At 44.3% G+C, this 17067-nt stretch overlaps 2 protein-coding genes and 1 pseudogene across 3 annotated transcripts; 2 read left to right on the forward strand and 1 right to left on the reverse strand.

Moving 5' to 3' along the window:
- Positions 1–1825: 1825 nt before the first annotated feature.
- Positions 1826–10702, forward strand: LOC121749103 (annotated as a pseudogene).
- Positions 10703–11365: 663 nt separating this feature from the next.
- LOC121747263 lies at positions 11366–12705 on the forward strand. Of its 2 annotated transcripts, none has more exons than XM_042141270.1 (2): positions 11366–11937; positions 12005–12705. In XM_042141270.1, exons 1-2 carry the CDS (start codon positions 11566–11568, stop codon positions 12200–12202), a joined length of 570 nt encoding a protein of 189 aa, XP_041997204.1. In that variant the 5' UTR covers positions 11366–11565; the 3' UTR covers positions 12203–12705. The 2 variants fall into 2 exon arrangements, with proteins under 2 accessions (XP_041997204.1, XP_041997205.1); XM_042141271.1 differs by having other exon boundaries at positions 11369–11937; positions 12026–12705.
- Positions 12706–12998: 293 nt separating this feature from the next.
- Positions 12999–15777, reverse strand: LOC121749043 (glucuronokinase 1-like). The gene is made up of 6 exons (XM_042143660.1): positions 15538–15777; positions 14952–15101; positions 14282–14470; positions 14063–14179; positions 13619–13779; positions 12999–13468 (listed from the first exon to the last, which is right to left on the reverse strand). Exons 1-6 carry the CDS (start codon positions 15745–15747, stop codon positions 13222–13224), a joined length of 1074 nt encoding a protein of 357 aa, XP_041999594.1. The 5' UTR covers positions 15748–15777; the 3' UTR covers positions 12999–13221.
- Positions 15778–17067: the final 1290 nt, after the last annotated feature.

Raw genomic sequence — 17067 nt, forward strand, 5'->3', positions numbered from 1 at the left:
GGAACGTATATCTGATCTGTAGCCGTTGTCCGACGGGTTGGAACCCGTGCACAGCCGCCCAGATCTTTATCTCCGCCGACCCTCACGGGCGCCGGATTATCTTTATCTCGTTATTGTCCGTTTTATCGGATCGTTAGGGATTTAGGTCCTTAACAGCGGCCGATGAGGAGGAGGATGTAGGTCGTCATCAGTACAGCCGCAAGGACACGATGGCTCTGTACAATGCCTGGATCAGCGTCTCGTACGATCCCATCGTCGGGAATCAACAATCCCGGAAGTGCTTTTGGGAAAAGGTCACCGCGGCCTACAACGAGATTAAGCCGAAGAGGTCCCGCCGCCGTACATTGAAGATGCTCCAAAGTCATTTTGACCGAGTTGACAGTGAGGTCAAAAAATTCTGTGGCATCTACAAGAATAAAACGACTCATTACCAAAGCAGAGCCACTGGAGCCGACATTCTGAGATCGGCTTTACGAGTATATTTCGACGACAACGGCAAAGAATTCAAACATGTCGATGTTTGGGAGGCCGTCAAAGATGTCGAAAGGTGGGCCGGCGGTGTCCAGTTCAGCACGGGCTCGACCTCGAAATGCACGAAGCACACGGTTGGTGGCTAATACTTGTCTAGTGTGGGCGGTTCAGGCAGCGCCGCACAAGAGGTTGCCTCGCAGGAGGTTGAGGGCACGACAGACGATGCAGGGGGGTCCTCCCGTGTGTGCCGTCGGCCGCAAGGGACCAAGGCGGCGAAGGCGGCTAGAGGGAGGAGGGACTGAGACGAATCAAGCCAGGCGGGTTCCCGAGGGCCGCCATCCTCCCTAATGTCCATGTACTTCACCGCCACGATGGCGGACACTTCCCGGATGACGCCCGCCCAATATCAAGCCCATCATGCCGGCATTGTGTATCTGGCGGGACAACTTGGTATTCCGCCTCCATTCGGTGCACCGCCACCGCCTTCGGGGATGATTCGCCGGCGGAGTAGTTTTTATAATTTCTATAAATTTATATTTTAAATTATGTCTTTTTTATTTATTTTGCCACGAATTTAATTATATATTTTTTTAGGATTTTAAGTTGTAATTTTATTTTATTTAATGAAGTGTGTTTTTATTAATTTAATTTGTTGGAAATAAAAATAAAAAATGAAATTGAATGAATGGTTAAAGGATGAGATGGTTAAGAGACGGATAAGAAATGGAGGGTTGCAGGTGTTGTCTCTTAGTTAAGAGATGGAGTGAAAAATACAGTGAGACTCATGAATAGTTAAGAGATGAGACGATTAAGAGACGGATAAGAGACAGCGTTGCGGATGACCTTATGCTTTTTTTTACTGCCTATTCATCAATTAGAGAAATTCGACCTTCATGTGATCTGGTTTAAATAGACCCACACGTCTAGCCTTCCGATTCCGACGGAGGAATCTATTATTCAGCTAATAGCGGCGTCGGATCCATAGTAAAACAGAGGGTTATTGCATGAAGGGTGGGTCACAGCCCAACATGTAGTGGCGTCCTATTTAATTTTTAAGCAACATAATTCTATGAATTTTAATAATATAATTTTTAATATTTATTAATACTATTAATTTCACATATAACAAAAATAAAAATAAACATAGTGTATGATAGTAATTAAAAATAATAGTAATACAGTACATTGTAGAATATGCTATAATTTGTGTTTTATCTGAGATTCGATTGTGGAATTATGATTCAACGCATAAACTGAGGGAAATAATGAGACTCATATTTTATATTCATAGGAGACTCATTTTACTTGGAGACGTGTAACAGTAACACCATCAAAATACTTATTACATAGATCAATGGAGATGTATTTGGTTTTATATTTTTTCTCATCTTTTATGGTAACAAATGGCAATGAGATAACCAATTTGGCACCTTGCAACTACACTGCAATCTACAACTTTGGCGACTCCAATTCAGACACCGGAGGAATAGCAGCAGCATTTTATCCGCCGGGGCCACCTTCCGGCATCACCTACTTCCACCGGACGGCCGGAAGAGCCTCATCATCGACTTCATCGGTAGTGAAAAAATGAATGGATCTCACTTAAAACATTCTCGATTAATCTTCAATAATCCCATTATTATTTTTTTGTTTTGAAGCCGAGGAGCTGGGAATACCATTCCTAAGCCCATATCTTGACTCAATCGGATCGAACTACAAGCATGGTGCAAATTTTGCATTCAGCGCCCCAACGAGTCATGGACTGTCAACGGCATCAGCCCTTTCTCTCTCGAAATTCAAGTTGAGCATTTCACACTGTTTAGAGACAGATCAGCTTATGCCTACAAGCAAGCCAAGGATGAATGCATAAAACAAAGACTGCCAAAACCTGATGAGGACATCTCCAAAGCTGTCTTCACACTGGACATAGGCCAAAACGACATCGCTTTTGGTATACGAACAATGAGCCTGTGATGGGGTACGAACTAAACAAGCCCAACAGCAGTGACGGCCCATCAGCCCAAAGCCCAAGGAAGAGTATGAGTTCGGCATTACCAAAGAGTTCGGAGGAGTTCGGCATTACCAAAGAGTTCGGCCTCAGCCTACAGCTCGGTAAAAGCCAACCAATCAAGCTCTGCTCTTAGGTCGGCATCAAGCTCTACTCTCAGATCGGCAACCAAAGCAGTTCGGTCTCAGTAAGAGTTCGGCCTCAGCCTACAGCTCGGCAAAAGCCAACCAATCAAGCTCTGCTCTTAGGTCGGCATCAAGCTCTACTCTCAGATCGGCAACCAAAGCAGTTCGGTCTCAGTTTTCGACCTCGGCATCAAGCTCTACTCTCAGATCGGCAACCAAAGCAGTTCGGTCTCAGTTTTCGACCGAACAAGGAGTAGGTGGACCCATGCAGGATTTCCACAACTTCCAACACACCCACTACCACGTGGCGTCAACTCAGGCCACGATCTTAGGCCATGACCTACACGACCTCCACGACCTAGAGTGATGATGTAAGCCACGATCTTAGTTCAATGTATAAATAGAACTTAGATCTGGTAGAAAGGGGTTAGAATCTCTCTAGAGAAATAATCATATAGCAAGTCTGTGTTGTAAGCTGTAATTCGCAGATCAAGCAATACAAACCTGCCCCCATTTCTCCCCGTGGACGTAGATTTACCTCAGTAAATCGAACCACGTAAAATTCTCTGTGTCGTAATTTATTTTTACGTGCTTTTACTAACATCAAAAATTCGCGGAATCATCACTGGCGCCGTCTGTGGGAACCAGAGAACCAAATTTGTGATAAAGCGAATTTTGGACCATTTTTTCAACCCAAAAAATGCATACCAGATCGCAGAGTACCCGTATTCCTGCCCGTGAGAACCAGGAGGAAGCCAATCCATCCCATAGGTCTGGAAAACAGCCTAGGGATAAATCCACCACCAGTTCTCATGGCGGAGGAACAAGCCGCTCCAAAAGCCGTCACACCGAGTCTTCCCAGCAGCCCGATTTGAACGAGGCTGTCAAGCTGTTTTTGGCTGAAAAGCAGGAGGAATTCTTAACCTTCCTGCGAAGAAGCCAAAAGCAGCCGGAGGCGAAAACGGCGGATTCTCCCTCTCCCTCCATACGAGACAGTCACTACCGCAAGTAGTATCATGTCTTCCAGAAGAAAGAATCCTCGGTACCGGAATCACAGGAGAACTCCATCTCCTCCATACCGAAGAAATGTCGGGTTCGCCATGTACGGAGCATTGAGGACTCCGTTCTCGGACGATATTACCCGAACTTCCCTACCACAGAACTACCGAACTCCGTCGATAACCTATGACGGACTCGTGGATCCTCATGATTTCTTGGGACGCTATCAATATAACATGGCGAACCAGGGTCTCAACGAGGTCCACATGTGCAAGCTGTTTCCCGAGCTGCTTATCGGGAACGCAAGAAGGTGGTTCGATAGCCTCCCCCAAGGCAGCATTAGATCCTACCGAGATCTAATGGATGCTTTCCACAGGAGGTTCTTTCAGAAAGCGGAAGCCCGGATCACTTCGGCTCAGCTGCTTTCTATACGTCAAGGTCGCGACGAAAAGATCAGCGATTTTATGACGAGATTCCACAAGGAATGCCTACAAGTAGATAATCTCAATGATCTACTTGTCATTTCGGCATTCCAAAATGGAATCCTGCCCGGAGCTCTCTACAGAAAGCTCGTGGAGTGCGGTCCGCAAACAGCTCAAGAGATGTGGGACATTGCGGACAAGTTTTCTCGTGCCGATGAGGCAGACCGTCGAAAACGGTCTTTAGACAGCTCATCTAGAGAAGACAAAAAGAAGCCCGGTCATAGCGATCAGAGGCATCCTCGCCGAACACCTTCTCCACTAAAGGAGAGATAGCGGTCATCCGAGGTGATCGAAAAAGAGCAAGTGTGTTCGCAGATTGCGCTTAAAAGTGCCGAGCAATCAGTTCGGCACCATCAAGCATAGCAATCACAGCAGCCGGAATCAGAGGCCGGCGAAATGACCGAAGTCACACCGGAGCCGAACTCGATGGTGTACGGCACTGAAGCCGTGATTCGGTTGAGATCGGCATATCCAGTCCCCGAACTCAATTTCTCCTCAGAAATGAATGGTGACGGACTGAGAGCCGAACTAGATCTTGCCGAAGAAAGAAGAGAATTGGCCTGCCTAAAAGCAGCCAAGTACAAGGAGCAAGTAGCCCGGTATTACAACCAAAGGGTGAAGAAGCTGCAATTTCAAGTGGGAGATCTCGTCTTGAGAAACAACGAAGTAAGCCGAGCAGAAAAGCTGGGCGAACTCGAACCCACATAGGAAGGTCCATATCGGGTGTCAGAAGTCCTCGGCAAAGGGTCTTACAAATTGACTCACGCGTCAGGAGCACAAGTACCCCGAACATGGTACGTTTCCAACCTCAAAAAGTTCCATTTGTAAGAGACAGTCCGGTCAGTCAGTCTTATGTGTTTTCTTTGTTTTTTACTTGTTCTTGTCTCTACGTGCGTTGTCTGTCTATGTGAGTGTCGTCTCTTACAAATAAAACTGAGGTATCTCGTTCTTCAAAGGCTGATCCCCTTTTTAGAACATACAAGCCAACGATTGTGCGTCAAAGCTTCTAAAGAGGATACAAGACCACAATTCAGCTTAAACAAGCAGTTCGTCTGAAACGAGCTGCAACAAGCCCACGATTGTGTGTCAAAGCTTCTAAAGAGGATACAAGACCACAATTCAGCTTAAACAAGCAGTTCGTCTGAAACGAGCTGCAACAAGCCCACGATTGTGTGTCAAAGCTTCTAAAGAGGATACAAGACCACAATTCAGCTTAAACAAGCAGTTCGTCTGAAACGAGCTGCAACAAGCCCACGATTGTGTGTCAAAGCTTCTAAAGAGGATACAAGACCACAATTCTGCTTAAGAATCAAGCACTTCGTCTGAAACGAACTGCAACAAAAGTCCGATTCTCGCGATAAAACTTGCCTGAATTAGGACAAGGGAAAGTCCAATCCACGCGATAAAACTCGCCGAATTAGGACGACCAAGTTCGGTCAAAGCAGTGTACCTCATAAGACCGAGGACGACCATGTCTAGTCAAAGAGGTTTACTGCATAAGACCACTTCGGTTAACTGGGAAAGTCCGATCCACGCGATAAAACTCGCCGAATTAGGACAAGGGAAAGTTCGATCCCGGCGACGAAAATCGCCAAATTAGAACACAAAGACGAGTCCGGTCAAAGATGTTTATTTCATCAGACCAAAGACGAGTCCGGTCAAAGATGTTTATTTCATCAGACCAAAGACGAGTCCGGTCAAAGATGTTTATTTCATCAGACCAAAGACGAGTCCGGTCAAAGATGTTTATTTCATCAGACCAAAGACAAGTCCGGTCAAAGAAGTTTACTTCATAAGACCGAGGACAAGTACGATGAAATTTTTTCGCTAAGCTGTAAATACAGTGTTAGAAGCGAAAACAAAAACAAAATTTCATTTTCAAATCTTGTTCGGCACACAACTCCGCTACCCTACAAGATGGCGTTACGCTATTACAAAGGACTATTCTACTGTCCAGGGTTGCTAAAGTTGAGCCATCTATTCACAAAATCCTCGTGAAGCTGAGTTCGGGCGTTCCAGGCAGCCGCAGAATAAGCAGGTCGACGAGATGCTCTAATCGACCTGCCACCTCTTCTCTGAGCCCGGGAAGCCCTAGCACCTCGGCGGCGAAGAGTCTCTTCACGAAGCATTTGCCGATCTTGCTCACTCATAACCACAGCTCTTCTGCGAACTTCAGCCCGTCCTTGACTTGACGTCTCCGGTTGTCCCTGAGTTCGTTGCTGACTTGGAGTAGGGTTTTGAGCAAGTGAATCAGAGGTTTGAGCTGGAGTACTAGCATCTGTTGGCGGGAAATGCCGGAGGAATCTCTCAATTGAGGGACGCCGGGCAAGAACTATGTTGTACCGAGAAGCCCAGCGCCGCAATGATGTCACGACTTGTTGGCAAGCCGAGCTCTCCAGCGCATTGTTCCTCCGGAGTACATTATATTCCTCCCACAGTTCGTCAACTCGACTCTGAACATCTGATATGGTCATTCCCCCGCGCACACGGATGTAATCCTCGTACGCAGTCCTCTCAGCAATGGTCGTATTCAGCTCGGCCTCCAGATCATTCTTATCGGACTCTAAGTCCTTATTATCGGCATCCAGCTTCACTAAACGAGCCAGAAGCTCGTCATTCTTCGTCTGATCGGCTATAGCTCTTTTCTCAGCTTCGTCTAAAGCCGAAGAGTACAGCCGCTTCCAGTGAAGTACCTCCAGCTCCTTGAGAGTTAAGAATACAAAGCAGCTACGTCAGTTCGGCATTTCAGCTTACCGAGCAGGTAGTAAACCACAACAGGAGTAAGAGAGTACGAAAGGCTATACGAAGACACAAGAGCAGAAAGAAGAATTTTTTCATTCATAAGAAAAAAAGTTTTTCTATACAAGGAGGGCTTCAAGGCCATTTTACATAAAGGAAGAAACTAAACTAAGAGAAGGGAGACGAAATCATACTTCGCTAGCTTCGTCTCCACCTTCTCGGTGAGGTTCAGCTTCCTTCTCTGCTTCAGCTTCAGCCTCTGCCTCCTTGCTCTCCCCAGCCTGCTCGGCGCCACCGTAGCCGATCTGCTGCGTCTCCTGATCGGCTTCCTTCTCCGGATGCCCGGCTCGCTCGACTTCGGCCTCCCGCTCCAGCGGCTCGGCCTCACCCTCTCCGTTGTAAGTCGAAGCGGGTGAAACGGGTCCCACGGAGGTAAAGATAGCCTCCAGGTTCTCGTCCCGATCAGCTCGACAACTCCGGACTCGGTCTGCAGAAAGCAGGACCGAAGATGAAGCGAGCTCCTCAAGGAGCGGCAGATTCTGAAGCCGAGCTGCTATCTCTCGGCTGTACAGAGGCAGCACGACGTCGGCCCCCTGCTCGCCCTTATCGGCAATTAGCCTTACCAGACTACCGACAAAAGCCGAGAACTGGCTGCTCAAAAAGAGTTTCTCCGTGTAAACACGGAGAGCCTCCCCCTGGGCAACCACGGCGGCAGCATCACTCCGTTTCGTCTGCTCTCGCTGGATGACGAGCTGGTTTTTGGCAAACTGAGCTTCATCCTGGGCCGAAATCCTAGCAGCTCTGGCTTTCTCAAAGTTTGCCTCGGCCTGCTCGGCCCGGTGACAAGCAGCCGCCAATTTCCTCTGCATCTCAGCATAGTCGTTGGACGCTTTGGAGAGTTCGACGGCGACGAGCTTGGAGAGCATATCGTTCCTCTGAAAATGGATAAGGAAAAAAGTCAACAGAGGGCACCAAAAATACAGGACAGAAGCCAAGCCAAAGAATCAAGAAGACAATTCACCTCGGCGAAGTCCGTGGGCCATAAAAATGGCTCACAGATATGCTCCGAAGGAGGCGCCAAGACCACGTCTTTCTCTGGCGCTCTCGGGGGCTTCTGGGTCCTCCCCTTCCTACTTGCCGAAGTCGACTCCGGCTTCTTTGGACCCGAAGAGGTCTTTTGCCTCTTCGGATTCTTCTCGGCATCAGGCGCCGAGCTGGTAGCCTTCTCTTTCTCCGGCTCCTCAAGCTCGGAGGACTTTCGGATAGCCTTATTCAGCATGAACACTGCCAAAAAGCAAGAAAACAAGGTTAGTTTTCTTCGTTAAAGCAGTAGAGCATAAAGATAAAGAGAAATCCTCACCCTCGGCCTCTTCGTCCGAAGACGAGATATTGAACACGAGGTCGCCCTTGACGAGCTCAGTTTCCGAATACTGTTTCCTAATCATAGGAATCTTATTGAGCTCGCCCTCGAGCTCGGCCAACGGTTCTAACCGAGGATGGGGAATCACGGACTTCGGCCTTCTCCAAGGAAAGCCCGGAGCCGAAGTCCTATTATAAAAAAAGAAACGGTTTTGCCATTTCGGCCACTTGGTTTTGCAGAAGGCCCTAAAAGGCTGTAAGGGGATCAAGTAAAACCAAGATCCCTTCCTTTTAAACTGGAAAAAATTAAGGATTGCCCTCAGAGACAGATCCTTATCTAGCCTACGCAGTTCGGCAGCAAAAGCCGATAAGTGCCTCCAAGAGTTCGGAGTCACCTGACCTAAAGGGAGTTGAAAAAAATCAAGAAGCTCTACAAAAGGTGGGGGAAGAGGAAAACGAAGCCCGCATTCTAAGCAGGCTTCGTAAACGGTGGCATAACCCTCCGGCGGGTCGTTAGCCCTATGATCATCGTCGGGAACCACCGCCTTCCCCCCAGGTAAAAAATATTTCTCGTGAAGGGATATCACAGTATCCTTACTCAAGATACTGTGAAAATACTCTACGGTCTTCTCCCCGGATTCTTTCCGGCTAGAAGACCCCTTATCCCCTTTCCTACCGCTACCCGACACCGAAGAAGAAGAAGAAGACATTTTTCTTACTTTTTGAAAGTGAAGAAAGTCTGAAGAAGCTCTTGAAAGCGGAAGAAAATTTCTCGAGAAAGAGAGAGTATAGAAGACGCAACAGCAAAGGTGTTCAAATGAGGAAGAAAGAGCATATTTATCAGATTCGGCGAAGATTTCAAAATCGTCGCACCGTTTCGAATCCCACCTTTTCAGGATTCAACGGCCGGATTTTACTGTCGCATTTAATGCAGTCACATGCAAGGCACGTCCCCTGACGTCAGCCTCCCCCGTACCTTTATCCAGAATGCCGAAGTGACTCGCTTCGCCGAAGTGATTCACTTCGTCTTTCGGGGGGGGTAGTGATGGGGCACGGACTAAACAAGCCCAACAGCAATGACGGCCCATCAGCCCGAAGCCCAAGGAAGAGTATGAGTTCGGCATGACCAAAGAGTTCGGATGAGTTCGGCATTACCAAAGAGTTCGGCCTCAGCCTACAGCTCGGTAAAAGCCAACCAATCAAGCTCTGCTCTTAGGTCGGCATCAAGCTCTACTCTCAGATCGGCAACCAAAGCAGTTCGGTCTCAGTAAGAGTTCGGCCTCAGCCTACAGCTCGGCAAAAGCCAACCAATCAAGCTCTGCTCTTAGGTCGGCATCAAGCTCTACTCTCAGATCGGCAACCAAAGCAGTTCGGTCTCAGTTTTCGACCTCGGCATCAAGCTCTACTCTCAGATCGGCAACCAAAGCAGTTCGGTCTCAGTTTTCGACCGAACAAGGAGTAGGTGGACCCATGCAGGATTTCCACAACTTCCAACACACCCACTACCACGTGGCGTCAACTCAGGCCACGATCTTAGGCCATGACCTACACGACCTCCACGACCTAGAGTGATGATGTAAGCCACGATCTTAGTTCAATGTATAAATAGAACTTAGATCTGGTAGAAAGGGGTTAGAATCTCTCTAGAGAAATAATCATATAGCAAGTCTGTGTTGTAAGCTGTAATTCGCAGATCAAGCAATACAAACCTGCCCCCATTTCTCCCCGTGGACGTAGATTTACCTCAGTAAATCGAACCACGTAAAATTCTCTGTGTCGTAATTTATTTTTACGTGCTTTTACTAACATCAAAAATTCGCGGAATCATCAGCCTGCATCTCCAACTAGAAGCCCTGCCCAAAATAGTGAGCCAGTTTATCACTCAAGTGCAAGCAAGTTGATTACTTAGTTAATCCTCTCATAAATTTATCTGTCATGCTTATGGTTTGGTTACTATTTGTAGGCTCTGTATGTGAGAGGGGCGAGGACATTTTGGATATATAACACGGGACCAATCGGTTGTTTGCCGGGGTATCTAGACGAGATCGGATGTGTGAAATATCAAAATGAGATTTGTAAGCAGTTTAATAAACAACTCAAGGATGAAGTCGTGAAGCTGAGAGCGGAGTTGGCTGATGCAGCTATAGTGTATTTTGATATGTATGCTGCCTAGTATAATTTGATCAGTCAAGTTAACAATCAAGGTGATTATATTTGTTCGATTTGTTGAAGCAATCACAATTACAACGTCGTCTAAAAGGTGGAATGTTGCAGGATTTGGGAAACCTTTCGATATATGCTGCGGCTATCATGGGATCGGGTATGATGTTTGCTGCGGGAACAGAGGAAACGTCGATGGAAGGGAAGTATACGCAGATTCTTGTCGGAATGTTTCGTCTGTTATAAGCTGGGACGGCGTTCACTACACCGAAGCTGCAAATCAGTGGATCGTGAACCGTATATTGACCGGAAATTTGTCGGATCCGATGACTGCGGCTTCCACAGCTAGCCATAAATGAGAAGGGCCCAATTCATGTGCTGACGTGATTCATAAAAAATAATTACTCCATTAGAATCAACATTTTGAAAAAAAAGGTTGAATTTACTTTTTTTATTCATTCCATAGAATGGTGTATATCCATTTATATAAATATTTTCTCATTTTTTAACTTTATTATTTATGGATTTCATTATTCACTGTATTATTTCAACTATTTTTTCTCCTACTCTCTTACTTTACCAATTACATATTAAAAGTCATGTTTTCCCCAAATAACTTACTCCGTATTTATATAGGACAGATAAAATAATACTCATATTCATCAATGATGACCTTTTATACTCTAGAAAAGTTAATAGAATAAGATATAAATGAAAAAATCGAACATAAAAGAATAATAGACCGGTCAAGTCGGTTGGCAGTTCATGACCGAACATGCCAATTTTGCGGTGCAAAAAGCCGAATTTCACAAATGATTTTCACGACCAAATCGAACTGGATAATTCAACAATTTATGACCGATCGTTCCGGTCCATTAAATTTATTTCACAACAAAAACCCTCTATAAAAATTACTACTTCTATTAATTAAAAAGGAAAATTCAATGCAAAACGATATGTAGTCCTCCACAGCTCATTAATAATTTGATTAAATATCTCCGAGAATGCGTCTCAGTCTACAATTTCCTATTCTAGAGGGGCCGAACCATGGTTTTGAATAAAAAGAGGGGCGAAATAAGAATATTCGACATTCCACGAAAAATTAAATTGTTTTTTCAAGGTTTACCGCTCAAATAATTTGCGATCTTTTGAATATTTTTGTAGGAAACTGAATCCATTGAATTCCCCTGCATTTACGAACCGAAAATTTCCGCTTGTAGCTATGGCAACTGAAGCCAGCTACGACAATCCCGACGACTGGGAGCTCATAAACGACAACGGCTTCGTCTTCAAGCGCAAGAAGCACCCCCGCCTCGAACCCACCGTCGCCGCCCCTCCGGCGTCGGAGCAGAACCACCGCCTCTTGCGGCGAAAGAGGGCCCTGCTGAAGTTGAGGGAGAGGTACTTGGAAGAGATCAGCCGGTGGGAACTTTTGTCGAACACGATGACGGCAATGGAGCAGAACGCTTCTACGCAATCGATGGAGCGTCATGAGCTGCATCCCTCGACGTCTTCTGATGGGGCTTCAAGCTCCAGCGAGCCTTCCGTGGCGGATTCCAATCGACGGAGGCTCGTCGATGATCTTCTCTCTCAGGTACTCGCCGGAGCTTCTTCAGCATCTCCACAATTTGTTTCTGGAAGCTTCTAATTTTTTTAATTAGGTCAATTTTGGGTATTTGCAGGTTAAAGAGCAAGAGGCAATAATTGTGAATGTATCGAATATGTGTGATATAGCCGAAGTATTGTGCAGCGCAAAAGAGGGAATTGTAAGACAGCAGCTAATAGACCTGCCGATTTGGGATCCTTCTCCACACGAGCTCATGGCTGCATTAGGTGATGATCAAAGTAGGCATCTTTAGCAATATTTAAGTGGAATATTTTGATTTTTTATTCTGATTGAAACAAAAAAGTCTAGCAATTAGGGCAAACTGTACAATGGCTTCGATATGCAACATGTATCTTAGCTTGAATGGTAGTGCAATGAGGTTAGTTTTGAATCAGTTGAGTTGTAGAGTTACTTCTTAGCTGTATAAACTAGGATTCACAGTGTCAGGTTCGTTGATCTTCGAGCAACAAGAAAGTAAAATCATTGATGACATTTCTGGTTTTTGGCTTTGCTTGATGTCTATCTTCAAGTATTGGAGCTGGAATGGGTGGTGTTGTGGTGGTCCGGTGGAGGATTCGGGTGTTCATACGAAGCTTCTGTGATTTGTATGCAGGTTTGTTTCTAGATATAGGTAGCTAGATGTTAGATTTTGTAAAATGAAACTAGCAAGCAATGATCAAATCATCATGTGATTTTTCTGAGTAATTTGTTGACCATGTTAGGATGTTGTATGATCAGGGAGTATTACTGTTTCAATTTTTATTCTCTTACTTTGTATTGAAAGTGCATATATGGTGTATTGGTGTTTTTAACCATCTACATGTCCAATTAATTTGTGTATTTTTAGACATCTTTATTTTAGCCATTTTCTTCAATTATGTGTACTGTCCACTCTCATTTTTCTTGGAATAAGTTAATAAATTTGTGAGGTGCACGCATTCACATTTCATTTTTTAGACAAAAACAATAACAATGTCAATTCTTTAAGAATTTTCGATGTATTCAACTCAAGTATCTCTTCCACAACTGTAAGTTGTCTAGTGCATACATGATAAAAGGATTGTGATTTGTATATAATAAACGGCAGTTAAAAAACTTATTGTGGTGAAGAATACAGTTGAAAAACTTGGTATAGTCTAAACAAGATTAAATAAAACCTCAGCCATATCTTGGAACGATTATTTCATCTAAACGAAGTGGAAACCAAACACAACTAGACATACCAACGAAGTATAGACAAAAAGGCAAAGGGAATATAGGTACATGTGTAATTCATTTCGATGACATAGTTTCAAGATCTTCTTGAGTTAGCATAGATGGCTTAACTTCAAGTGGTTGGAAGGCGAAACCAATTTTCTTGCATGCATCCTCCAAAAGGCTTGCTTGTGAAGAGCCTTCAGGGCAGAACACGACTACAGCACCTCCACTGCCTGTAAACTTTGACGCAGCACCTACTCGCCTTGCGATTTCAACCATCTCTATGTTCATAGCCCCAAGAGCTTCGTCGCCAAACATTTCTCTGAGCAGAACACCAACTTGAATTAGCACTACTTTCCAAACCCCACATGCTAGCATGGATATGTCTGAGTGTGAGTGTGTGTGTGTGTCTACACGCACATAACTTCTGTATATAGATCATAAGGGTGAAGCTTTCGTTTAGGCGCCTTACCTTCGCAAATCAAAGTTACGGTTCATGAGGGTTGCGAGTTCAGCATGGTCCTTTTCAATCAATGCGGTCCTTCCTTCTAATGCAATATCTGCAACCTTCTTCATCGATGATATGATGAACTCATCACCATTTAACCACCTTTGTCTGACTGTGTTGTGAACCTGTTGTATAATATCATATGCATTTCATCACCTTATATGATCGAAATATTCTACATACGACCCAAAAAATGCCACACGCATACATAGATAAATCACCGGACAATGGACATATAAGTAATTGATTAGATGTATGCAAACAAACCGAGTCGCATTTAAAGAATACTAAGTACTATCTGTTCTTTTAAACAGCAGATGAGACCTTACTTGAAAACTTGCTCCTGAGTTTTAACTATTTTCAATGAGAAAGCAAGAACAGAGTGGCATCCTATGATAAGATTATTACCTTCCCAGAGTCGCTTGGGTTCTCTGCATATATGAGGTAGAGCAGTGGTAGAAGATTCAGATCCATGGGCGTATAGTTTCCATGTCCTAAATCGTCCATTAGTTTCTTGTCAAAATCCTAATCCACCCGAAACAAAGTATGAAAAGGAAATTCATTAAGGGGTGGATAAAGACAATAACACCCTGAGACTAGTAGAGATACATCGGTATAAATGCATACCATGTAGACGAGGCCTCCATAGACCTGGGCTACCCTATCCTGAAGTCCAGCAACGATACCAAGTTCTTTCTCTGCGTTAAGGATAAGGTTTGGCCGGACTTCCACTTTTATCAGATGCCTGACTTTGTAGAAGTCAAGTAGGCAGCTAAGAGCAGCACATACAATAGCACTAGAACCAGAAAGCCCAGTCTGATACAATTCAAAACAAAATATATAGCTGAGTGCATGTGTATCGAAAATAATATACAAGGGCATATGCAAATGTAATACTCCGTATTAGTTACACTACAGTTAATTTCGTACATTTACAGGAAAACATACAGTTAGTTATGTTCTAAGATCGCATGATATCCTGAATCCTACATCATACTGCCTACTGAATCTCCTAAGCCAAAAACGAGAGTGTGAATTGAATATACTCCTACTTTAAGTCATTTCTAGGTTAGCAAGGAAGATGCGAAAGATCAATATTCTGCTCAGATCGTGTCATGGAGAGAAAGAGCATGATACCATGGAGAATATACAGGACTTTAGTTTTTCATAACATGCTGATTATATAAATGACAAACCATGGCGAACCATAAATCAAGACGTCCAAATCACATTCTACGGTTCTAGAGAAACTGGATTGTTCACAAGAAGTACGTACGAGGAAGATCATACGCAATACCTGGCGAGGTATGTTGGTATCATAAGACAACTTAAAATTCCCCTCATGTAAACTAATGTTGTTTTCCTTGCAATAATTGTGAAAGATTTTACAGATCGCCATCAGCAGACGCACTCCTCCATAGTAACCATCGGTAGAAAGCCGATCAACCTGCACAAACAGAACACTCATAAAACCAAAGTTCAATGAAACCATCATCCCTCTTTCTAACAGAGTTCAATGAAACCATCATCCGTCCACACAATTACACAACGATAGTTACAGCATTGCATCAAAAACATGTTTCAAGATCTTAATTATAGGTAGCACAATTAGATAAGAATCTATCCCAACTTATCCAATTTTCAGTCAAGGACTCAGATCCACTACAGCAAAAGCATCCTAAAATAAAATAAGCTATCACATCAGATCTAAATCATTTACATCCAGCTAAATTTTAAATTCAACTTAAACTATCAACGAGATTAAAACAAAATCGAACAAATTTGGCACAATATGAAGAACCCCCAACACCCAAACCCGATTCAAGCACACGCATGCCCAGATCAAAGACAGAAGATGAAAAAGGGATAGGATAGAGAAGAACCAAGTGAGGGAGAGAGTCGAATTGAACTAGATCATGGGCGGGGTGAGGAAGGATCATCAAATGATCGGAAGGCTGGAGTTTGACGGAAGCCCAGAAGTTGGCGAGGGTGAATGATATGGTGCGCCCGTAGTAGACATCGCTCGGATTGCCCAACAAACCCACCCTAGCATACGCTCTGTGCTCGATTACTGCATCTTTATCGATCCCCATTTTTGTAAGCCTTCAATTTTCGAACTCTCTCTTCCTATTGCTATTTATACGTGTGCTGGTGTCTCACGCAGTAATGCACACATTGAGTGGGTTTGACTCTTTGTTGGCTGATTTAGAGTATCCACGTCCATCCTCTTGCCAAAGAGACGCACTTTTATTCATTTTTTATTTCATTATTTTTTTATTTCATTATCTTCCAGCACAACACTCACATTCAAACTCTTCCGCAAGGACATGCTCAAAGGTCCCAACACTCTATTATTCAATTTAAATAAAAATATTTTCACAATATTAAAATACATTAAAAATACCCGAGATACTATTACAAATTAAAAAATCAAAATTACATAATTAAAATCCTAAACATTAAAAATTACATAATTAAAATCCTAAAAATTAAAAATTACATAATTAAATTCATAAAATTAAAAAAACCCACTACTCGTGGCCGAATTTCACCCAAATGTGTTTGACTAGGTCTTCTTGTAGCTCAATGTGGGTTCTGGTATCGCGCATTGTGTGTCTCTTTTCGATCCTCTCGCCCATCGTCGTATGCACACCCCGGCGTGGGGGAGACCTCGCGGTTGAGCTTCCGCTTCATCCTCGTCGTAAAAGTTAGCCGCCATCGGTCATTCGTCAGCTATAATCATGTTGTGCAAGATAATACACGTGTACATGATGTCGGTGATATTCTTAACGTACCACAGTCGAGACGGGGTCTTCACAATGTTGAATCGGGCTTGAAGGACCCCAAAAGCTCTTTCGACGTCTTTCTGAGCAGACTTTTGACGCTGCGCAAAAAAAACCGTCTCGGGTCTTACGGATTGCTACGGATTGCTGAACGTCTTCACGAACGTCGACCGCTTTGGGTAGATACCATCGGCGAGATAGTAACCCATGTGGTATGCATTTCCGTTGACGGTGAAGTCGATCGCCGGTGCTACACCAATTCAAAACATCATTGAAGAGTGGTGAAGAATAAAGCACGTTCAAGTTGTTGTTGGATCCGAAACACCGAAATATGCATGCCAAATCCATAGGCGGTAGTCGATGACCGCTTCAAGGATAAGCATTGGGCCGCCGCCTTTGTGGCCGCTTAAGTATTACCCCCTCCAAGCTGTCGGCCAATTCTTCCACTTCCAATGCACGCAGTCAATGCTGCCAAGCATGCCGGGAAAACCGTGGACTGTTTCATGAAGATGGAGCAACCGTTGACAATCTTCAGTGGTGGGTACCCGAAGGAATTCCTCACCGAAAGCAGAACGAACGCCGTCGTAAAAATTTTTGAGGCATATGATTCCAGTTGACTCACCCACATGC

Source organism: Salvia splendens, chromosome 9, assembly GCF_004379255.2.
Source record: "Salvia splendens isolate huo1 chromosome 9, SspV2, whole genome shotgun sequence".
In the NCBI taxonomy this organism is placed as follows: domain Eukaryota; kingdom Viridiplantae; phylum Streptophyta; class Magnoliopsida; order Lamiales; family Lamiaceae; genus Salvia; species Salvia splendens.